Here is a 24,649-nt window from a genome sequence, read left to right as displayed (position 1 = left end):
CACAGATGCTGGTGTGATGGGGACCAGTCCCACTTTAAATGTGCTGAGAGCTCACAGAGAGAATGAGAGAACTCTGTGGCACCTGCCCACTCCATTCTGGCAGCAATGACCAGCACTGCCGAGGTGCAGACATCAGTAATGTTTCCAGGGAGTGTGAGGCTGGACCATCACTGTTATCTGAAGGTTGCACAGAGCACAGGGAAGAGGCCCTGGACTGATACACCTGCCCTTTATCTTGCACAGGAAGGTTTCACATCTGAGTGACAAGAACACTGCTCATCAGAAAAAGGAGCCATAGACAGGGAGACGTTCTTAGGAGTTTATTGACAATAGTGAACAGTCTGTACATGTGACCAACACCCGTACCCAGGCTGTGCAACTACTTTTCCCTAACTTTCCTACCCTGCCACTACACCCTGCTGCTCCCCGGACATCCACAGCAGAGGTGGAGCTAGCCTGCTGCATGTGGCGCCCTGTCTGTGATGACACTGGTGGGTGTCCTCTGGAGGGCTGAGACTTGGTGGGCCCCGGCCTGCTTTCGGGGTCCTGCTGTGTGACAGTGGCACCCTCCTCAGCCTGTGGAGCTGGAGCTGCTGAGATCCCAGGAAGAGGGGAGTCGGGTTGGCCGGTCACTCCCAGAGTCTCCTGCGTGGATGGCCCCGGAGTGTGTACCTGCTGATCCTCCTCCCTATCGGTGCCTGAGGGCCCCTGGCTGACTCCGTGAGCGGAGGAGGTAGCTGGAGTGAGATCGAGCTAATTGCAACCCCTCTCACATACACTCTGTTGGAGGCCAAATATGGCATCAGCGATGGAGTTCACCCTGCACAGCAGCACAGGAGTGACATCCTGGGCCAAGGTCTCCATGGCAGCTGCTATCCTGCCAGTGTTGACCTCGGTGCGTTGCAATACCGGAGTTATCACCTCAACCTAGAGATGGACGGGCCCCTCAATCATGCCTTGCAATCTGAGGAGTGTAGCGGGCATCCCTTCCTGATGTTCCCGGGCTTCCCTTTGCAATTCCAGTAACTGTGACATGACCGAGCCCAGAGGCTGTCATCTGGCTCGGACTCAGCGACATTGTGGCCTCCAGCAGTCCTCCGAGTGGCAGGGGACCTGGGAAGTCCCTGCCTCCACCTGCTGTAGACCAGAAAGTGTGATGCGCTCACCAGATTGTGATCCCGAGGCTACTCTAAAGCTAGGTCCCACCGAGGAGTGTGTCTCTGCGCTGGCGGAGGGTGTGGGTGAGCGCTGTGACGGAACTTCAGGGAGAGTGCCTTCAGATTCCTCTTCAGAGGTTTCTTCGGGATACCCTGGGTCATGGACTCTGTCGGCTGCTTCCCAGATGTGCCTGCGAAAGCAAGGGGAGATAATGAGTGCGTGGCAGTGGCCTGTGAAAGAGGACACATCACTCACAGGATGGTTATCTGATGGGTGTTCCACTGCTGGACCCTCAGTCGGTATGGCAGTGCCGACCTCACCGTCAGCACAGGACCGGCCCCGATCATTGCCGGTCAGCTGGATGGCTCTGTTTTGGAATTCTGTCAGAACTTTGTTCTCCGGCATCCCTCCACCTGTCTCCGACCTTTCCCTCCTGTTGTGTGCCAGTTTGTCCTGTGTGGATATGGATGGGGACAGTGTGTCAGGATGCCTGCCGGGGCCAAAGGATAAGTATGCCTGGCCTGTGTGGGTGGTGAGTGGTCCCATGGACAGGGTGAGAACAATGTAGGTGTGTGTGAGAGAGTGAATGGTGATGTCCCTTGCACTGGCAGTGAGTGAGGGACCTGTGGATGTGTGATGGGTTTGTGAGTGTGTGAGTTGTGTTTGTGAAAAGAGTGACTTACCCTGGCGCAACAGAGGAGATCATTCATCCTTTTGCAGTACTGGGTGGCTGTCCTCCTCTGCAGGACATTCACACTGACCACCGCTGTCACCACCTCCCAAGCCGGGTTGGTGACTTTGCTGCCCACCCTGCGGTCAGAGCGGGGGTAGAGCACATCCCGGTGGGCCTCCACGGCATCCAGCAGTCACTCGAGGGACCCATCAATGAAGCAGGGGTCCGCAGTCTTTTTTCCCTTTGCTGGCCATGTTTCCTAGGCAGGGGTGGTGAGCTGGTGGTGATGAGCGCATTGTGGCCGCTGCCTTTTCAAGATGGCGGCCAGCGTGATGTAACAGCGGGGTGATGGCGGGTGGGCGAATGACAGCCCGCTTGCCATTGAAACGGTGTGTTTCACGGGAGTGAATAAATAATGAGCCGGGTTTGGGATGATATGATGTGAAAACCCACCATCTTCATCGGCCGGTAGGACTCCATTTTACCCACCCGCTACCGCACTTAGTGCAATTCTGGGAAAACTCTGCCCACAGATACAGACACCACTAAACTCTAATTTAAAATACTTTCCAATAACATTATAAACATTAATATATATGCTTCACACTTCAATAATATGTTTTACATGGAATGGAACCTTTATAACTGTAGAATAGAAGACCCACTGGTATAATAAAGAATGTGTTTTCCTTTTAAATACCTGATATGATCTTAATGTTATTATGTTATGATTTTTATCCTTATTTTAGCAAATACAATCTACACTTGTGAGGAATTCCCTGTTTCCTAATGACCACAAGCGCAGTTTCAAGCACAAAGCCTGATTCCCTGATTGACCAACTCCTCTCTTGCACCCTCCATTGTCTCTGTGCTGTCAGACTGCTTGTCCAGCTGTCCGTCCAACAGCCAGTCTCAAATTACAACTGAACAATGTGAAGACTGAAGCCATTGTCTTTGTCCCCACTACAAACACTTTTCCTTATAGCCACTGATTCTATCCACCTCCCTGTCCAATTGAGTTTTCATCCAATGCTGTTGTTACCTACAAATTCGACTGTTCCAATACCATCTTCACCCTGAAACAACTGAAGCTCATCAAAACCTTTGCTGCCAGTTTTACGATGAGAAAGGCTCTATATCAATGCAAGTTATTGTTGTTGTGCTCAACCCTTCCCAGTAGGAAATAACATGTTGGACCAGAAAGTGCAGGAGAGGTTTAGAGGAATGGTTCCAGGAATAAGTAACTTGAGTTGCGAAGATAGATTGGAGAGATTGGGACTATTCTCCTTGGGGAAGAGAAGGCTAAGAGGAGATTTAATGGAGGTGTTCAAAATCATGAGGGGGCTGGATAGAGTAGAGAGGGAGAAACTGTTCCCGCTTGTAAAAGGGTCAAGAACAAGAGTGCTCAGATTTAAAGAGATTTGCAACAGAAGCAACTGTGAGATGAGAAATGAACTTTTCCACACAGCGAGTAGCTCGAGATTGGAATGCGCTGCCTAGAAGTGTGGTGGATGCAAGTTTAATTGAGGCATTTAACGGGGGATTAGATTATTATTTGAATAGAAACAATGTGCAAGGATACAGGGAGAAAGCAGGAGAATGGCACAAAGTCATATTGCTCATTTGGAGACCTGGTGCAGACACGATCGGCCAAGAGGCCTCTACTGGATTCTACTGGACTCATCAGAAATCCAGTAGGGATTCCAGTTGCTTCAGCTAAATTCAGCTGGAACCACAGCACCAGTTACCAATTGGACTAGGAGTCAGAGAGGGACAATGCAAGTACTGGGGCATAAACTCTCATTCAGTGGGTAGTGCAGTCTGAGGAGGCTTGGAGTGAAAGGTGGGAAAGTGGGAGAAAGGGAGACAGAGACAGTCAGAAAGGCAGAGGAGACAGAGAGAGACAATGGGAAAGGGGGGAGAGAGTTTGGGAAAGTGATGGGGGAGAGAGAGAGAGAGAGAGAGTGAGAGTGAGAAAGAGTCAGGATGAATAGGCCCGACTGGGGAATCGGGTAAGGCCATGCAGCCCCATGAGGCTGGGGGTCGGGTTAGGCACACAGACCCTTGCAGGCACATTTCTGGGAGGCCAAAGGGGGAGGGGATGGATCCAAGCGGGTATGAGGATTGGGTGGTCCCGACTCTCACCAGGGGAAGCGGGTGTTGGGAGAGAATTGGAAGTGAGGTGGGGTGTGAACCGCAGACCACTTTGCTGGTCTGGACAGCACTCCCACCCCACTCCTCCGATGAAGCATCCCTTACATTTTCCCCACAGTTGGTCACTCTGGCAGAATCATCATCAGCCTCAGGGAAGGAGGCAACTGTGGAGGAGACGGCAATGGCGGAGGTGGAGGTGGCAGATAGGGGACATGGCAGAGGAGGAGGTAGCAAAGGCAGCGGAACTGAAGGTTGTGGTGAAGTCGGCAACAAAAGTGGAGAGGGATGAGCTGGAGGCGGTGACTGAGGAGGCTGAGGTGGAGGCAGTGGCTGAGAAGGCTGAGGTGGAGGTGGTGGCTGAGGAGGCTGAGGTGGTGGTAGTGGCTGAGGAGGCTGAGGTGGTGGTAGTGGCTGAGGAGGCTGAGGTGGAGGTGGTGACTGAGGAGGCTGAGGTGGAAGTAGTTACTGAGGAGGCTGAGGTGGAGGTGGTGGCTTAGAAGGCTGAGGTGGAGGTGGTGTCTGAGGAGGCTGAGGTGGTGGTGGTGTCTGAGGAGGCTGAGGTGGAGGTGGTGGCTGAGGAGGGTGAGGTGGAGGTAGTGACTGAGGAGGCTGAGGCGGAGGTGGTTGCCGAGGTGATGGAGGGAGTGAGTGTGGTGGTGGAGGAGGAGACATCAGCAGCGGCAGCAGCAGAGACAGTGTCTGAGGCTGAGGAGAGGGAGGCAGCGGCTGTGACAGTGACAGAGGGAGAAGCAGCGAAGGCGGCAGCAGCAAAGGCTGAGGCCACAGTGACGGAGGCTGTGGAGACGGAGGTGGAGGTGGGGCAGAGGCAGTGAGGAGATGGTACGAGACCAGGAGCAGCAACAAAACCTGCCTTGTGGTTTGTGAGGCTCAGGGCAATGGCGACTGGGAGTTGATATCTTCCATGTGCCAAGTGTGTGTGTCCGAGTCAGCGCCCCGGGCCACACTGCTTCTGCCCGGTTAGGGCGCTTCAGTGGAGTCCGACTCCAGTCCAGTGCCACCCAGCTCACATTCCCGAGGACAGGGGATGGAACCTGCCCAGTGCCAGGATCAGCTGCTTGGGAAGATCGGGAGGTGGGAAGTAGAGAAGGCAGCCGACCAGGAAAAGGTGGAGGATATCTCCAGGATTAATGACTGTCTCCAAGAAGAAACTCTTGTAGCCTTCAGGCAGAGTAGATATATCTTTATATCGCTGCAATTTAAAGTTACCTGCCACATCCCTTTTAACACTTTCTAATGCAGCATCGCTCTGATCAGAATCAGATTTATTGGGGTTGTGCAAATGTCTCCCCAGCCTCTGATATAAAAATAAAAAGCTGCTTTTCCCTTTCCAGTTGCAGTAAGAGGACTGTCCCAGCCTCTCAATGTGACAGGGCAGCCCAGGACTATGTCTCTCAATGCAACACCCAGGAACACGCACAGTGCAGACCCCACATTGACTGTTCCAGTTGGGGAGGAAGGCGTGCATGTGGAGTAACTGTACAACTGGGAAGATATTGATTCACACAACATTTCCACCGCTTTAAATCAAATTGAGTTCTGTTGAAGGGTCATGAGGACTCGAAACGTCAACTTTGCTCTTCTCCGCCGATGCTGCCAGACCTGCTGAGTTTTTCCAGGTATTTCTGTTTTTGTTTTAAATCAAAATTTTATTTTGAGTGTTTTGTCTGGAGTCAATTCCAAGCAGCGTAGACAATGTCCGTGTTTTAACTGTGTGAGGCTGTCCTCGTTTTTCACAATAAAATTTTCCCGGCTTTTACTCAACTTTTATTCTGAGTGTTTTTTCTGAGTTTATGGAGATGCAACCTCATATTCTGCTGAAATGCACATATTAATCCAAGGCCCATACATCACACAGACACACACACACACACACACACACACTAATATCCTCAATCACACACACACACACACACAAACATGGGAATGCGTGATTTCAGTTCATTATTGACATTCTTGATCCTCATTTGGGCCCTGCAATATATAAGTGCACCAGCAATAAACACCAACAGATAAACGGGAAAAGTAACCAGTTTGGACCAGTACTACTTACATCACCAGTATTGCTGGCTGTTCCTACTGGGCGACCGGTAATACCGGCGATATTGACAGTTTTACTGGTCCTACCTAGTTCAGAAGTGGTCTTCATTTACCAGTTTGCAATTGGGATCTACTGGTGCCAGTATTACTGGGACTTACCTCTGGGAATGACAATAAATGAATGTGCTTCTCAACTCACTGCATTGTCAACCTGAGGTCCATTGCTTTAGACTTGTAAGAGTGAAGACTTTACCCACGTGGAACAGATTGCCTTTAGAGGCCTGAGTTTCCTTCCGGTTTCTCTGGTTGAAAACTTTTTGTTGTGTACAGAATGGTGACGGTGGGTGTTCAATCCTAAATGAATGTAGTTCAGTTTAAACACAATTCATTAACTCCACAAATAATTTAACGGTTGATGACCAATGTAAATAAAGAGTTAAATTCTGTAAAAAATGTTTTCAAAGCTGTTGCACCTTGTCATGTAGATGGTGGCCTGAAAGTACAAGAAAAATGTGTTGCTATTCTCAGGGTTGAGGTGTGACTGAAACCTGTGAATGTACAATAGGTGTTAGTCACAAAATGAAGGGTTGTGTTTGCAAATGGTAGAAGATGAAAAACTGCATTGTTACAGGGCTTAATTCTAATGGGCAAACATCATGGGCACTGATCCATTTATTGGGCTCCATGTGGTGCAGATGGAAGAAACCGTGAACTGGTGAAGCGGGGGTCATACGAACCACACCAGGGGCAAATTATCCCAGGCGGAGGCATTACAGAGCTGGGTATATTTTATGAATCAATGATAGAAGGAGAGGCTAAAGTTAAGTGAAAATTTTTGGATTGACCTGAAGAAACAGTCATCAGTTAAATTGTGCTGTGAAGTGAAGTTACAGTTCCTACAGCTCTGAGCATTTATATACATTCCAGCGGTTGCCTGATATCTCAGGCGTCAATGGAATTCTCATCAACAATTGCACCAGGGACATTACAGAATTCACAGAGGGTCACAGAGGGGAGACTTCAGCCTGAGTGAGACAGAGACCAAGGGAGTGTATTTGGGAATTTGGTTCAAAGTGGGAATTGGGTGCACTGGGGGAAAGAGTTGTGCTAGTTAAGGTTTATTGCAAGAAGTGTGACTTAGAATAGAGTGCTGGGAGTTGGGAAGCTAAGAGAGTTAGGGAAGGAAGGGAGAGAGCTGCTCTTTTGCTTCTGCTTTCTAACTTCCTCAGCCTTCAGGAAGTGGTCGTGCTCTGCTACAGGAGAAGGAGCTGGTTATTGGGTGAGTATCTGGTAAGTGACTAAGGTTTATTCTAGTCCTAAGGTTCAAAATTGTCTCGCAACTGGGGGAAAGCTTAATAAAATATATAAAAACAAAAGCAGCATATATAATTGAATAAAATAATTAAATAGCTAATTAGAACAGATTGAGGATGTCAGGATAGGTGATGTGTCACAGCTGCAGCATGTGAGACCTGCTGGATGCCAGTTTGATCGAGGGCAAACACGTTGGCAGTAAGTGTTTGAAGTTTAAGCAGCTTCAGCTCAGAACAGAGTCTGCGACGCATCAGGGAGAAGGAAAGTTACCTGGATTCTTTCTGCCAGGAGGCAATCACACCTCTTAGGACAGGGTGAGTGTGACTGTGAGTGAAACAGGTCAAGGGACTCAGAGGAGCCTCAACATTTACAATTGTCTAAAAGGCCTGAGGTTTTCTCAGCTTGTTTGGACAAGAGCAGGGGAGGGGAGCAGGGGGGATGAGCTAATTGACCATGGCACCATGGCACAGGAAGTCATCCAAGTGGGCGGAGCAAACAGGAATGTAGTGGTAGTGAGGGATAGTATAGTCAGAGGGATTGACACTGTTCTCTGCAGCAAACGGCGTGAGTCCACACGACCATGTTGCCTGCCCGGTGCCAGGGTGTAGGGCATCTGCTCGGGGCTGGGGAGGAACTTGCATTGGGAGGGGGGGCACCCAGTCATCGTGGTCCATGTAAGCACCAACGACATAGGCAGGACAAAGAAGGAGGTTCTGCACAATCAGTATGAGGAGCGAGGCACCAGATTAAGAAGCAGAACCTCAAAGGTCATAACCTATGGATTATTACCTGAGCCATGTGCAAATTGGCACAGGACAAATCAGACTCAGGAGGTGAATGTGGCTCAGAGACTGGTGTGGAAGAAGTGGGTTCTGGTTTGTGGGGCACAAGAGCCAGTACTGGGGAAAGTGGGATCTGTACCATTGGGACGGTCTACACCTGAACCGTGCTGGGACCAGTGTTGTGGCGAGCCACATAACTAGGGAAGTAGAGAGGGTTTTAAACTAAATAGTGGGGCAACAGATCATATTCGGGATAATGTTGTAATTCAATGAGCTGAAACATGTCAAAAGAAAAAGGTATTATTAGGAAAAATGAAAAACAGACACTGACAAGGGGGGGTAGAGAGAACAAATCTAATAGTAAATTAACAGATGAAACTAAAGGTAATAAAAAGCATAAAAGGATAAAACTAAAAGCTCTGTATCTGAATGCACGTAGCATTCAAAACAAAACAGATGAACTGAGAGCGCACATAGAAATAAATAATTACAATTTGATAGCCATTACGGAGACATGGCTGCAGGAGGACATGGATTGGGATGTGAATATTGAAGGGTACAGGGTACTTAGGAAGGACAGGAAGCGAGGAAAAGGTGTAGCGGTAGCTCTGTTAGTGAATGATGGTATTAGTACAAGAGAGGAAGAAATAATTGGAGCTTGTCAGAAAGTCATGGTGATAATCATGGGAGACTTTAATTTACATCTAGACTGGAAAAGTCAGATGGACAAAGATAGCCTAGCTGAGGAGTATATTGAATGTTTTCAAGATAGTTTCTGAGAACAGCATGTTCTGGATTCAACCAGACAGCAGGTTATACTAGACCTGCTATTGTGCAATGAGATGGGAGGAATTAACGATCTCACCGTGAAGATGCCCCTAGGAAACAATGACTATAATAGTAAGAATTTTACATTCAGTTTGAGGGAGAGAGGAGTGGGTCTGAGTCTAAGGTCGGGATTTTCGGGCCCTGTTGCAGGTGAGACTCACTGTGGGGGAGGCAGCTCCCCAGCCAGAAGCCCCACTGACTTGCGACGGGACCGGAAGGGCCGGCGAGCGGGTGTGGAAAATCCCGCTGTAAGTTTTTAAACTTAAATAAGGGCAATTATAAAGACATGAAAGCTGGGATGGCTAACGTGAATTGGCAAAATGGATTAAGGGACAGGTCAATCGAGATGCAGTGGCTCATATTTAATGGGATATTTCAGAATGCACATTCCAACGAGTAAGAAAAAGTCCAAGTGACGGACACACCATCCGTGGTTAACTTGAAAGGTTAAACAGAGTATCAAACTCAAAGGAAAAGCATATAATTCTGCAAAGAGGGGTGGCAGGTCAGAAGATAGGACAGAATATAGGGAACAGAAAAGAATAACTAAAAGACTAATAAGAAGGGAAAGTTTAGTTTATGAGAGAAAGCTAGCCAGGAATATAACAACAGATAGTAAGAGTTTTTATAAATATTTAAAAAAAAAGAGTGAACAAAGTGTGTGCTGGTCCTATAGAAGGTGAGCCTGGAGAATTGATAATGGAAAACAAGGAGATGGCAGATGAATTGAACAGGCATTTTGCACCAGTCATAGGGAAAATGTTAGAAGCTATTATTAAATAAGTTATAGCAGGGCACTTGGATAAGGTCATGGTGATCAGGCAGAGTCAACATGGTTTTGTGAAAGGGAAATCTGTTTAATCAGTTTTTTGGAGGAATGCTTTCCAATTTGCTGATGACATAAAGATAGGTAGAAAGTAAGTTGCGAAGAGGACATAAGGAGGCTACAAAAAGATATAGATAGGTTTAGACAGTGGGCAAAGATCTGGAAAATGGAGCATAATGTGGGAAAATGTAAACTTGTCCATTTTGGCAGGAAGAATAAAAGAGAAGCATGTTATCTTAATGGTGAGAGATTGCAGCGCTCTGAGGTGCAGAGGGATCTGGCTGTCCTAGTGCACGAATCACAAAAGGTTAGTGTGCAGGGACCGCAAGTAATTAAGAAAGCTGATAGAATGATTTCATTTATTGTGAGGGGATTGAATACAAAAGTAGGGAAGTTATTCTGCATCTGCATAGGGCACTAGTGAGACCACATCTGGAGGACTCTGTACAGTATTGGTCACATTATTAAAGGAAGGATGTAAATGGATTGGAAGCAGTTCAGAGAAGGTTTACCAGGCTAATACCAGGAATGGGTGGATTGTCTAATGAGGAAAGGTTGGACAGACTAGGCTTCTATCTGCTGGAGTTTAGAAGAGTAAGAGGCGACTTGATTGAAACAAATAAGTTCCTGAGGGAACTTGACAGAGTGGGTGCGGAGAGGATGTTTCCTCTTGTGGGAAAATGAAGGGTCACCCATTTAGAACAGACATTAGGTGATTTTTTTTAACGCAGAGGGTCGTGAGTCTTTGGAAATCTCTTCCTGAAAAGGTGGTGAAAGGGAGTCTTCAAATATTTTTAAGGCAGATGTGGAGTGGCACAAATCAGCAGTAACTTGTGGCAATTCACGATTCATTGGCTTTTCTCTTCATCGCCAAAAGTTGCTGACTGATTTTCGTGTTAAAAGAGGTGTTTGTTGTTCATACTCCATTATATTTTCAGTAAGTTCTAGCCCAATGTTATAGAGTTGATTTTCCAGGCAACTTTTCTGGGTGGAAACATTGAACTTTATTTCCAAGACAGCAGCAGCAGCTACATGTGTGTATCTAACTCTATAACTAAAGGAAAACTCCCCGTGGAGGTTCCCCATGCTGCAAACTGGTTGGTTTACACAGATCATGTTCTCTTACAACAAAGGATGTTACAGTCCTATGTTGATCAAAACTATAATTATTACATTCCTCACCCTTTAACTTTTCTGTACATTTTGTATTTACAAGGATGTTTATCTCATGACATTAAAATATTTACACAGGTCATGAAATTATAAGTTCAGTCCTTCAAGTGGTTTCCTGATCCATGTGGAATGTCATAGTTTCACGACGTCCGATTCTTTGTCAGGAACCACAGTCTCTGGAATAACATCAGGTACCTCATTAGGCACAGGGAGATCAGTGTCGTCCGCTCCGACAGAGACATCGGGCATGACTATCCTTGGCTGTATAATTTTAACAGGAACCACAGGTTCAACAATGGCTACAGGTGGAACATCATTTTGTGGGGTATCTCCATTCTTTTTAAATCAATCAGGTGTTTACGGGTGATCCGCAAAGATTAGTAAATAAAACCAAAATATTAAGAAATCTCTGTATTCAATTGGACAACTAAATTTCAGAAATTACAAAAATGCTTCTGTTCCTGTGGGGATTGTGGAAATTGGGAGGGGGATCCTGTTCCATCTCACCTCACAATTCAGTATAAATACTCGCTCGGGTCACCATTATCCATATGTTCTAACTTTTTAACATTCTTGTTTTCAGGATTTTATATCCTTTCAATGAAAATTAGTTTAGTTCTTTTGTTAATTATAACTGACAGAAGTTCAAGTTCTTAGGGGTCAGATTTCACCAGCTGCCTTACTGTGGTTTCATGACCTGGCTTCCTGCTATCTTCTTCCTCATTTAAATTCCTTGTATCATTTATATTAGACACTTATTTCGACGTGAGAAACAAGAGCTGAGTGTCTGGAAACAAGTTCTGCCCTGATCTTTGTGAACAAAACGATGTGGATTTTGATTCTCCTCATTTGTTCTCTGCCCGGTGAGTGACAGCCAGAGCTGGATGTTCCGATGATCTGAGTTGGTTTAACTCTCGTGTACTGGTTATACAGCAGATGTTTAAATATTTGGAGACGTGCAAAGGCACAAAAGAGGTCTTGGGCACAGTGGGTAGTGTCTCTGTATCTGAGTCAGAAGCTCTGTGTTCGAGTCCCACTTCTGTTCTTATTGGGAATGGAAGGCGCGTTCTAACCAGGACCAACAGGGTGATTATCAACCTGAAAATCTTCCAACAGACATAAGGCTGGAGGGAAGAGGGTGAGAGATCCCAGTCCGACATGCTTGATGTGGAGTGGTGCCGCTCATTCTGTTGTCTCCGGAGGTTAGTGACCTGTTCCAGGGAAAACAAGCTTTGGAAAGCAAAAGTAAACATGAGCTTTGTCTGCCGTATCCGTCTCTAGATATGGGAAATCTCCTAAGTCTAAAGGCACAAAATAGTCAGCAAAACCAAATGAATAATAATTGTGAAGTATTTTATTCCCTTGTGAATTTACTATCACACCATGGGAATAGTTAACAAATAAACTGAGCTGCATTATTAATTGTGAATGATAAGTAAAGGAGAACTTAATTTTCAAAAAGTTATGCAAGCAAAATTTTGAAAATGAGAACCTGTTTTAATTGGTAATTTTCAATATAATCTGATGTCCAGTATACACTGAAGACTGCAGCGGTAATTATCCCACAAATAAAACATGTCCCAAGTATGCAATTATTTCTGTTTTTTAAAGTACAGTTGATGAAATATTGTTTTATGAGGCTCTCTCAGTAACACTGTTCCTCACTGGTAGATGGTTGGTCTACATCACCCTTCTCTTAAATGGCCTTTGCTTTTTCATTCTTTAACTTTAAGAAACTAGATTTTGCTCATCACTCGGTATTGCCACCTCTCCATCATTTTCGATGAATCTATTTTATAACACACAATGTTAAACTCCCAGCCCCATCTGCTCTAAGCCACAACTTTAACCTCCCTAAAATATTTTGTGCCTCTAGCTTATCAATTTTATGCAGAATACTTGATGTACTTGTGGTCAGGCAACTGAATCATGTTTCTGTCTGTTTGGCAATCTACTTCTTTTCAATCCTTCCTCTTTCTGATCTGATCTCTTTCCCATTCCCTTTTCATCTGTAACTTTCCCTGTATCTTTTTCCTTTTCTTCAATTCTCTCTAGCATTTAATTATTTTCAATCTCTCTTTTGTTATTTTAATGCAAACTCTTTCCCCACAGCATGAGTTTCTCTCCCAGCAAGGCCATTGGTCTTATGAATGTTCAAGTCAAGGCATCCAAATCCCAACCTCAGGAATCCATCCATCCTACAAGGACAACTATCACACAACCTCTCAAACATTCAAGGCCTTCAAATCCTACCTTTGGACTTCCCCAACTCATTCAAGATCTGAACACCCTCTCCTGCAAGGACCCAACCCTCCCCCGCACCCCACCCACCTCAGATCAGAGCAGGGAACTGTCAGCTCCTGTGTCCCCCTCCACACTGCTCCCCACCCGACTGCAAATCAGGCCTGTCAATCAGGCTGGTTTCTGGCTGCGGAACCTCTTGATGATGTCATACACAGTCTGGGGTTAAACCCCACAGTATGAGGCAGAACCCCAATTTCTCGGTTCCCCTCACTCTACCAGCCCTTGCCAATAAGTCAAGAAAATGTCCCAAATATCTCACGAGTAAATCATTGTCTGTGACGTGCTTTGGAACACAGTGAGGCTCTGATAAGTGTCTATATGAATGATTACTCTCATCACAAACTTGATGGAATTTAACTCATTAAAATCTATCTTTCTGAATTAAGCAGTTATTTCCTGTTCAATTTCTGAAATGTTGTCTCCTCAGTTTCAGGTGCATTGTGGGCAAAAGAGAGAGTAACAGGAGTTGTGGGAAGAGCGATCACAATAGAATGTCACTATGATGCACGGAACTACAAGTCACATATAAAATATTGGTGTCACGGGTGGACTCGCCAGTGTCATGTTGTAGCATCGACAAATTGGCGAAATGGAAGAATATCGGTCACAGATAACAAGTCACGACCAATATTTACTGTTACTATGGAGGATCTTCACTCAGGAGATACAGGATGGTACAGCTGTGGTATTGAAAAAACTGGCAACGATTCAATGTTTGCTGTGTGGCTACAAATATCTTACGGTACATTTCTTACTGATTTTCTTTATTACCCTCAACTGAAATGTCTGATCAATGTTTTATCTGGGAGGAAACATGACAGCTCTGATATCCCGAGGCTCCACAGCAATGCAGAGTCTTCAAGGTAAAGGGCAGAGGTCGGGAAATCCGACTCATGTTACCCAAACCCAATTCATGGCCAGTCCAACATGTCAGAGTTGAACTTTACAAGTGAACTAAACGGAAATTGAAAAGTTGTTTTGATGGTAAAAGAAGCCTCTTTATTAATTGTTGAGACATTGGGCTGGATTTTCAGCCTCAAAGTGGGTAGGGGGAATTCGGAAAATTCCCCGCTCGGACTTGGAAGAAAGTGCCCACAAAGGTGGGATTTCCATTGCTGGGAGCTGTGCCTGGGCTGCAGTCTGGCCCAGCCACACCAGGAAGAAATGCAGAGGCAGCCACAGGGGCTGCCGGCTGCGGAGACGGGCTGGTTAAAAGGCCCCTCCTTAATGCCGTTGGACTTTGTAACAGCTAAAGTCAAAACACAAAGGTCCTTCATCCCTCACCCCTCACAGCCCACAAAGGGGGTGGGTGTAAGGGGAAAATTTGTCATAAAGGGGCTTGGAGATGGGTGGAAGTGTACAGCTTGAAGCCAGGAGCATGAGGGGGTATAAGGCGTGGTCCTACATTTCACCTGCTGTTGACTTTCCCAGTGGGCAATAAGGAAGCAGCAGTGGACACAGGGTAATTATTGCTGCATTTGCCTGATTTTTAAGGAGCTTCATGAAATGTCATTGCGATCTCTCCTTGGTTCCATTCAGGAAGCTGGGTAAACCCAGGATGTGGCATTAGATTCAAATGTACCATGAAATATCATTAGGATTCAGCAATTAATTTATTTACATTTCTAACCCACCAATCTAAAGAGGCTTCTGCACAACCAGCCAAGCATGGCAGAGATAAACACTGAGGTCAGCATCTTGAGTCAGGTTCCAGATGTGACATTCCACATGTTAACCCTGACCCCATCCACATAAACTGCTCCGAGTCAAAGCTCCTTCTGTTATGGCACGACAGATGGTAAATGCCAAGCTGCTCAAATCCCAGAGGGAAACGTGAAACAGCTGCCAAAACGGTTTTTCCAATTTGTATAGTATGAGGAGTGGTTCTGAAATCAGGAAATGATTTCCCCGAATACATGTGATGATTATATTGTAAAGTAAACATTTATTAAAAGAATAAAGGAAAAAAGACACAATTACATTTAAACACAAGAATAGATTCACACAGTAAACTGCACTTTAAAACAGTTCCACAAATATTAACCTAGCTAACCTCAGAGCTAATCTTTCTCTTTTCTGTTCAGCAACTATCATTATAGATTTAAAAAGCTATAGAAGTCCAGTAATTTTACAACACAGTGCTTTTACCTTGGGGTGTCCTCTGAGGCTGATAGCAACTGGGTCTTCAGGTCTGGGCCTTGTTTACACTGTCTCCTGGGATTTCTGACCAGCTACCCTGCTGTCTTCAGGGAGATCTGGCCAATCATCCTGCTGTGTTCTGGGAGATCTAAGCAGCTACCCCCTCAAATCGGCTTCAGTATTCCCTTAAATGCGTTTCTTCCCTTTGATCTCTCTTTGTTGCAACCAGTCTGTTCAGAAATGCTTTTTTCCCAGGTTTGATTAAATCAATCTTTACTTTACCTCTTAGACTTGTAAAACCAAACTTACCCTATCTTTATGTCACTTCCTTACACCTTTTTACAACCTGCATATATCCCCCTTTGAACTAAAACAACTCAATTCAAACTATTCCTGTTATTGCTTCATGTACAAATCTGTTGAAGTTCTTTTTTGTTCATTAACGTATCAAAACCACTTCTTACTGTTGACTTTTGTCCCTATCCACTGATGAGGTAGTCCAAGTCATGGAACCATAACCTTAAATCTAGAGATAAGCTCGTCAGGGATGATGGGCACAATCGTCCCAGATTTGCTCTTAGTGCGATGGTGGGCGGGTAACATGACGTTTTATATGGAAGCCTCAATGGCAGCTTTGCATTCCGTATTGTCCCAAACCTGCTGCATTAATTATTCAATCCTGGGATACACACCGATTCAATGAGGGGTGGGCTCCGATCCCCTGTCACATTGTCTCCTCGTTATTTCCTAATGCCAGGCGCCACATTTAAAATGCAGCCGCACTCAGTGCTTCCAGCCCAGGAATGCAGCAAAGAAGACATGGCCCCAAAAGACAAGAAGACTGCAGCCCTCGGGCACCTTTTGGGCAGGGTGGAGGACCACTGTGATGTCCTCTACCCCACTCTGGCCGCAGGAGGGGCAGCTACATTACCGTTCCAGCTTGGTAGGTGATGCCAGTGGTGATCCGTGCCAGTGTTGCACAGGAGAGGTTGGCCATCCAATGCAGATAGAGGATGAATGATCTCATCCATGCAGCCAGGATTTGGCACCCATTTCATCACTCTAAACTCACACATTCAAGCCCATCACATATTCACTGGCATCTCACTCACTGCCAGCTCAAGGGACATCAACACCCATTCTCACACACAGACCCTCACATGTCCAACTGGCCTCATCTCCTCTGGAGACTGCCTCCTCAGCGCTCACCATCTTAAGGCTATTTGCACAGATCAACAAGCGCCCCACACGCACCCTGCGATACAAACCTTCCCCAGTACAGCCCTCACCCTGCAGCCTCTTCATTTCCTGAGGCCGCTTCTCCCCCTTCCCCAAGCAAGGCCTTGCCCTGCAGTCAATGAAAAGCTGCCCACATATGTCTGATCTGGTAGGTAGAGACACACCCATGAGCCTCCCTAATAGAGATGTGGTGCTGTCTGTGAAGCCTGGCACTGATGGCTGCGAGTGCTGAATGAAGCAAGGTAGGCAAACAAACATTGAAGTCCCAAGCAAAGTGCAGCCCGTCAAGCGCAGGCTTTATATATGCTGTAGTAAAACACTTTGGTGTGTTTTCGTGCTGACATGGGCAGGCCATCCAGTGGAGGGGGGTGGGAGGTGTTGGAAGCCATCCAAACTTTTAATCAGTGTGCAAGAATTCTGGTGCGATTTTGCTGTTAAATTCGGCACAAACTCAACGTTCCTGGTATTTCCAGCTTTCTCACCACCCCACACACAGTCCCCCCACTCGTCTCCACGTACCAAGGTTGAAGTGTTCTAACACAGCATGCAGAGAACCAGAGCCAATCACATTTACATTCTTATCCAAAGCTACAATACATGTAACCGATATCGGACAACATTTTGCCCTCATTTTCCCCTGGTCTTTCCTAAGATTCTCTCCAACTAATTCACATTCAACTCACAAACAATGAAACAGCATTGGAGGCTCACTACCAGCTACAAAGAGATATTGATCACCATGATTTTCATGTTAACATATCCTCAGTATCATTGCTGCTGTTCTGATCTGGAGACCTGATTTGTTCTGATATAATGGCTGAAAGGGTAACTCAGGCCACTAAGGGGATGGAGAGATATGGGGATGGATTTTTAAAAAGTATGGTGTCAGGATTAGAGGTGGGCGGGGGTGAAATTTGGCACCGCTGGTCTCCATGCCAATTTACCGTTACAGCCCCAAGCCACAAACATTTTGAAAGCGGGTGTCTTGCAGTCAAGTGGTGGGCAGCTAACTTAGGAAATAACATTTACCAAAGGGGCCAATTAAAGACCCATTCCTGCGCCCACTGGGATTTCATTCGGCAATGCAAGCAGACCACATTGCCCCTTCAGGATCATGGCCCGGCAGCCACCGGGTTTTCAAACATAAAATAAACTTACCTGGACTTGCCCCTTGCTGTCTCCATGCTCAGGTCAGCAACTCCCACCTCACCTGGTGAGGCCCTCTAGCATCAGGAGCCCACCCACTGTCCCTGATTGGATGGTGAGCCCAGTTCCAGGCTTTCGATTGGCTGGAACATTGAAAATTGAATTGGGCATGCCTAAAGAATGGTGAATGGTGTCAGGACCTGGAACTATCTCCCATGTCCAGTTCCCAAATCCAAATTAAACATCCACCCCATAGAGTGGTAGATGTGTTGATGAGATTCCAACATGGCAGACCCTGGCTGAGATGAAGTGCAAAGTTTGAAGAGTATTTGATTATTAAATGTTCAGTATCTGAATGTTTCTTTCTTTCCAACAGAACCCGTGTCTGTTCCTGTGCTTAGATTTTCATCACCACCACACGTCTCATGTTCTGGGGGTTCAGTGTCCATCTCCTGTGAGTCTGTCCAGGGATCCCTCCCCATTCAGTACACATGGTATGAAAAGACTCTGTCTGAAGGTTCAAAGATCTCTGTCACCAATAAACTGGATCTACATTGTCAATCCTTCAAACAGCAACATCATCAATATTACTGCACAGCCTCGAATAATCAGGGAAAAAAATCCAGTGACACTGTTAATGTATCAATGATCAATGTAACAGATATAAGCTGCAGTTATGTGATACAAATTGGAAACATTGGTAAGTGTTACTTTGTACAAAAATTGTGGCGAATGAATTTTTTAAATTCATGTCTATCCAAACTGGTCACTGGTTCAGTTCCTTCAGTCAATCTGAGAAATTGCAACTGGCCAAATTCACTCTCTCTGGTTCCTCAAACATTCTGAACAAGGTCACTAAGTTGCATTTTTAATAAAAAATGGACAGGATCATAAAATATTCTCAAAACATGCAGAAATATTGCAGAATCTCCAACAAACCCATCAAATCAAAATAGCATTTGATTGACAGAGATTTCATAAAGCAATTTGTCTATTTCAAGCAGATGGAATTGTGAAATGCAACCACCAACTGTTGTGTCCTAGTCTGGAAGGATGTCACTGATAGAATAGAGAAGAATTGAATTAAAATGAAACCCTGGATGAGAGGTTTTAGTAATGAGAAAAGCATCATCACAACTGAGGTGAATGACCAGCTGGAGGCCTTGGAAATTGTTAGAAATTTTGATAAGGTAACTCTAACTATTTCCACTAGTCAGTGAGTCAGCAACAAGAGAGCATTAACTTTAAAATTATCACTAAAAGGACAAAGGGAGAAATTTGGAGAATTTTATTGATGCAAACTGATTTTAAGACATGGAATGCCCAACTGAAATAAGTTAACAAACAAATTCAATCATAGACTTTAAAAGGGAAACCAATGTATGAGGATATGGGAAAAGGACTACGAAATGGAATTAAATGAGGAGATCATTCAGAGGACCAGCATTCGAGCGATGGGCTGAATTCCCTCCCCTGTGTTGTAAAATTCCATCATTCCAGTCAAAATCTCAAATTATCCTGTATAAAAAATTAATTATTCACTCCCCATAAAACAATGACCCTGGTTCTGAAATAAGGAGGACTTTAGCCTATTTGAATGTAGCGGTTCAATTTTCTGCAGAGTGGGTGCAACATGTTCACCCAGAAACACCAAAATGGGCAGAAAACAAAGAGAATCGCATTTTCACCTGAGCAGCAGGAGACAGGAATTTACATATGCAAATATATTGACTCTGGTCATATGCCCATGTGGTCTCTTGCCTAAGTTGTCAGGGAAGAAGGGTGGAATTTGACACCCCCATCACGGCAGGGACTGGGCTGTAAAATGCAGCGAGCCATTCTAAACTCCATGCACTCCGGCAGGACCATCAAATCCCACTGTCATAAAACTCTGACCAAAGCCTGTCAGCTGCAGGTAGAAATTACACCTGTAAACTGTATTTGTACTGGACTTGTCAGCAGGGACTCAGTTGCACTCTGACCTTTGATGCCAGTCTTTTATAGGTTCAAGTTCCCCTTCAGAGTTAAAATTCAGGCTGATACCATGGTCCAGCACTGAGGTAGTGCTATACTGGTGGTGGTGCTGCTGTGTAGATGAGGTGTTAAACTGAGGATCCACATCCCTTTTCGGTAGATTTAAACATTTCCAGGATATTATTCACAGAATAGGGAAGTTCTCCTGGTATCCTTGAAGCATTTATTTCTCAACCAATACACACAAATTGGGAGCAGGAGCAGGCCACTTGGTCTTTTGAGCCTGCTAATGTCACTACAAAACAGATCATCTAGTGAATGTTTTACTGATGTTTGTGGGGCTTTGTTGTGTACGAATTAACTTCCACATTTCCCGATATTAACACTGTGGCTTTACTTCAAAAAAGTACTTCATAGGCTCTGAGACACTTTGGGATATCCCAAGGTTGTGAAAGGTGATGAATCAACACAACTTATTTCTTACCTTTTGAAACAAACGATTTATTAAAATATATCTGAACCAATTATCTGAGTGCAAACTGGAGGGGGGAAGGGGGAGGGTGGAGCCAGTCCCAGCAGCAAGGTGGGTCATTATCATTAAATGGACAGAAAATCACTGGCAGGTTTGAGACATTCACGGTCAGTGGATGAAGATTCCCACCTTTACTGCAAGCTCAGAAAACTGCCCCCAAAGGGCAGAAAGTGACCATTGCCAGTATTCGGATGTGACTGTTTAATGTGTTCACATGAAATTCATGTCAAGAAAGTGTATCACTGGATTGTAGTCCACCAACCTGAGCCCTTAACTGGTCCACTAGTAACTCTGTCCCACCAACTCGCAGACATAGTCAAGAAAGTGGAATTACCAGCAAAGATAGATCACCACCAGGTATCAGCAACCTCTCCACTTGTGACCAGAGAGGAGTAAATTACACAGAAATCAATTCTACCAGCCAGGCTTTTCCTCAATTAATGAGGTTCCATTTGGCAATGATGCTCTCTCAGTTGACTACAAGTGAAAATGAGGTGAATCTGAATGTTATTCCCTTGTTTCAACAGGACCTAAGTATTATTGTGAAGTTTCTACAACAGTATCACCAACTACACATTCCACAAGTACAGATCTAATTTCCACTACCAATCGAGCCACAACTTCAGATCCCAAAAATCCTGAAAGGTACAATGTTCTCATGGATTGGCACTGCTTCCATATGTGAGAGATACAGTTGGCCAAAGGAGTGAAAGTTGTTCATTAATATGGAAAGTAGCTCATCAGAATGGAAATGGTGGCTGGGTTTATATCAAGCTGTTCTTTTAGCTTCTTAATGAGGGTGCATTTTACTGTTGGAAAATACAAGCAAGGAGTGAGCTTTTCCATTGTGTTGCCGCTCAGATGGTGTTTTTTGCCTTATTCACCTAGATTACTTCACCGCTACCGTAATCTCACTGTGTGTGAGGAGTTGTACTTGTCAAACTTACCTTGCTGCTGTCTACACTGACAGAGTAGTTGTATTTCTGCTGATGAAAAGGAAGAATTAGCGTGATATATCTGCACATCCCTTGGTTTCACTAATGAGAGACATCTTGCAGCTCTGGTCCCATTTCCATATTATTAGCCTGAGCTGTCCACAATAAGTAGCAGAAATTATAGTCCGATGTAAACGCTCAGGAATCGGGTCTTTGAAGTTACAATGGTGATAAAGAGAAAACGCCAACTAAAGGTCAAACAGAAAGAGGGACAGTTGGAAATGGACAGCAGGTATGTCCGCAGCTGTGGAGAAAATAAACACGTTCATGGTTTGGGTGCAGACACTTCTTCAGAATTCTAGTCCACACATGAACCGAAGCAGGTCCACTCACCCCACACATCCCAACTGAGCTGCTGAATGTTTCCAGAATCTTCTGTTTTCCGTTCATATTTCTAGCACATGCAGTGCACTTACTTTTATTCCAGGTTACTTTCAATGATTTAAAAAGTATTGAAAGTCTATGGTCTGAATTTTCCGCTTGGCGGGGGTGGGGGTGTGGTGGAGCGGGAACAAGCACGGGCAGGTGAGGAACCCATCGCCGCCCACCATCGGGTTTGTGCTGCCATTTTGCGCGGGCGGGCCAATTTACACCATCCCAGCGTATTTCCCGGCTCCCGAGGATAGCGGGAGTGGGCGAGCGGCGGCGGGCGTGCACAGACTACCGGGTCCAATGGCGACCCAGCGGCCTGTTTAAATGAAGGCCTGGCAGCCTGTTCCAGCTGCTCACAATGGCCAGTGCAAGGCCACAGCAGAGAGGTTCCAGTGAGCAGGCCAGGCCGGAGGGTAGGGCAGTGGGTCACGCCAGACCGGAGGGTAGGGCAGTGGGTCACGCCAGGCCGGTGGGTAGGGCCGTGGGTCAGGGCAGGCCGGAGGGTAGGGCAGTGGGTCCGGCCGGACTGGAGGGTAGGGTAGTGGGTCAGGCCAGGCTGGAGGATAGGCCAGCGGGACAGGCCAGGCTGGAGGGTAGGCCAGGCTGGAGGGTAGGCCAGTGGGACAGGCCAGGCTGGAGGGTAGGGCAGTGGGTCAGGCTAGGCCGGAGGGTAGGCCAGCGGGACAGGCCAGGCTGGAGGTTAGGGTAGTGGGACAGGCCAGGCTGCAGTCTGTCGGGGGCCAGTGTGCCCCTCATGTTTCCGATGATTGCCTTTCTGCCCTCCTCGAGGAGGTGGCAGCACGGCCGGAGGTGCTGGTTCCCCAGGACGGGAGGAGGAGTCTCCCCCACATGACGAAACGTGCCTGGGAGGAGGTGGCAGAGGTGGTGAGCTCCCACGATGAGGAGCAGTGCACCTGGATCCAGTGTCACAAGCACTTCAACGATGTGTTGCGCTCTGGTAGGGTGAGTACCATGTTGGCATTGGGCATTTCACCCAGCAGGTAGGCGTACCCCCCCGCCCCCACTTGCTGCCGCCCTCTCCCTTCCTCCTCAGAGGAGCTGCCTCCAATGGACAGATCAGATCCCATTCCCAGGCTAAGGGAAGGCTTCCTGAAACCTGCAGGTCCGGAAAAGATTCCTCACTGCAGAGTGCTGACCTGAAGGTTAAGTGTCCAGAAAAAGCAGCTGGGATGTGTTCTGAAGTCCTGCAGATCACACAGGTAAGTTTCAAAAACTTTCAACAATAAATACTTCATAGAGCAGATTCACAACCCCACTGAGCCCTCCTAACCCGCCCGGGGATGAGGTTAATACAAATGTCTCCTACCCGCTTGCCAGTTGCGCCCATGTGATCTTCGGGCCGGCACATGGGCGCTGAAAAACCGGTGTCAATTGAACACTAAAGGTCGTTAAGTGGCCCGTTAATTAATGGCGGGTGTGCATCGGACTTCATTGCGCGCCTGCACAGCGAAACATTGCGATGGCGCACGGTGACTTCGGGACGCTCGCCAACATCACCAGGCGTCATTGTACGTGCGGACGTGCGGGGATCAAACGAAAAATTCTGCCCATTGCATTCTCTGTCATCTTCCCCTTCTCAGTTGCCCAGTGTTATACATTGTCCCCAAAGTGAGAGGGTTAAACTTTATCTGCTTCCAGCTGGTTAAGAATTGTCTGTTAGAAGGTGCACAAGGGAATTACGGGTGATAAGAACAGCAAATCCTGGAAAAACTCAACAGGTCCTGCAGCATCTGTGGAGAGAGAAACAGAGTTAATGTTTCAAGTTGAATATGACTTCTTTGGAACAGTGTGGGATGATTCTATTCTAAGTTCCTTACTCACTGAAGAGATACTTCACCATTGCTATGTTGCATCAGACAGTGGCACTTCCCTCAAATGGCCAGTCACTGCAAAGAATTTTCACTTACGATTTAGCTTAGCATTACAGTTATACATTATGGACATGCTAACGAAATTTGCTTCATTTGATTTTTATCTAATGATCATGAAGTTGATAAGTAGAACTTTAGTTGATTTTTTCAGCTAAAGTCCCTTGTCTACTTTATGTTGCTGCAAAAGATTACAGTGTAAAGAGGAGCGTCATGTTTCAAAAATGAAACAGTCTCATTTCATTTAAATGATTTTATATTTCTTCTCTTTTGCTCAGTTACATTATCTGGGATGTGATACGCTGGGTGCTCTTTACTCTCCTGGTGATTTGTGCTATTTCGGGAACATGGTGTACGAGAAAATCTAAGGTGAGGGTTATGGACTGTATAAGAATCATTATGGGCATTTTGCAATGTTATGATGTGGCAGATGATGTGTGTCAGGCAGACTAAATCCACGAGTGAAACAGGGTCGAGCTGTCACAACGGTTTTGCAATTTATATTTATTATGAGATGCATGCACTGAATTCAGACACCATAAGTCTACCAGGACTTTTAGAGATTTAAAAAATATATAGTTAAATATATTTATTAGCAAAAGATAGATTTCACTTACATACATAAGTCTACAAATTTCTACTATAATAACTCCTAAAATTCCTAAATAACCTGACTCCCTGTTAAACCTCCTTTAAGGCAACTGTCCAAAAAATAGATTTCAGGTTTCAAGCAGATCCAGCAAATTAACACAATGATCTGGACAGTGGAATTCCAAATGGCTTTCTCCAGCTTCAGTTTCGGTAGACAGCAGGCTTAGGCACAAATGCTGGAGGCTTCATTAAGGCTACTTCAAACACATCTGTTAGGTTTCATATGGCCTTCTCCTGACACATAGCCTCATTCTCCTTTATATATGTTTCTCTCTTTTTAACATGTAGACCCTATTGTTTCATATGTCTTTGAAACTGTATCTTCCTCACAATATAAAAACTTTCATGTCGATACTATATATTGTCAGTAACCTTTGAGATAAACAAACACATTCCTTATCCTTGCTTAACTGGCTAGTTGTAAAGAGATTAAAATCCTTTT

General features: G+C 45.6%; 1 protein-coding gene across 1 annotated transcript in view; it reads left to right on the top strand.

Moving 5' to 3' along the window:
- The window catches only part of LOC144684059 (uncharacterized), a 177,933-nt gene that overhangs the window by 121,773 nt on the left and 31,511 nt on the right, over positions 1–24,649 (top strand). Inside the window, exons 12-15 of the mRNA XM_078547773.1 lie at positions 6,374–6,383; positions 11,737–11,829; positions 13,704–14,012; positions 18,171–18,494. Coding sequence (XP_078403899.1) covers positions 6,374–6,383; positions 11,737–11,829; positions 13,704–14,012; positions 18,171–18,494 — 736 coding nt within the window. The remainder of the gene's footprint in view (positions 1–6,373; positions 6,384–11,736; positions 11,830–13,703; positions 14,013–18,170; positions 18,495–24,649) is intronic.

Source organism: Cetorhinus maximus, chromosome 8 (assembly GCF_964194155.1).
Source record: "Cetorhinus maximus chromosome 8, sCetMax3.hap1.1, whole genome shotgun sequence".
Lineage (NCBI taxonomy): Eukaryota > Metazoa > Chordata > Chondrichthyes > Lamniformes > Cetorhinidae > Cetorhinus > Cetorhinus maximus.
The sequence above is the reverse complement of the archived record's forward strand: the minus strand, read 5'-3'. Positions and strand labels throughout refer to the sequence as shown.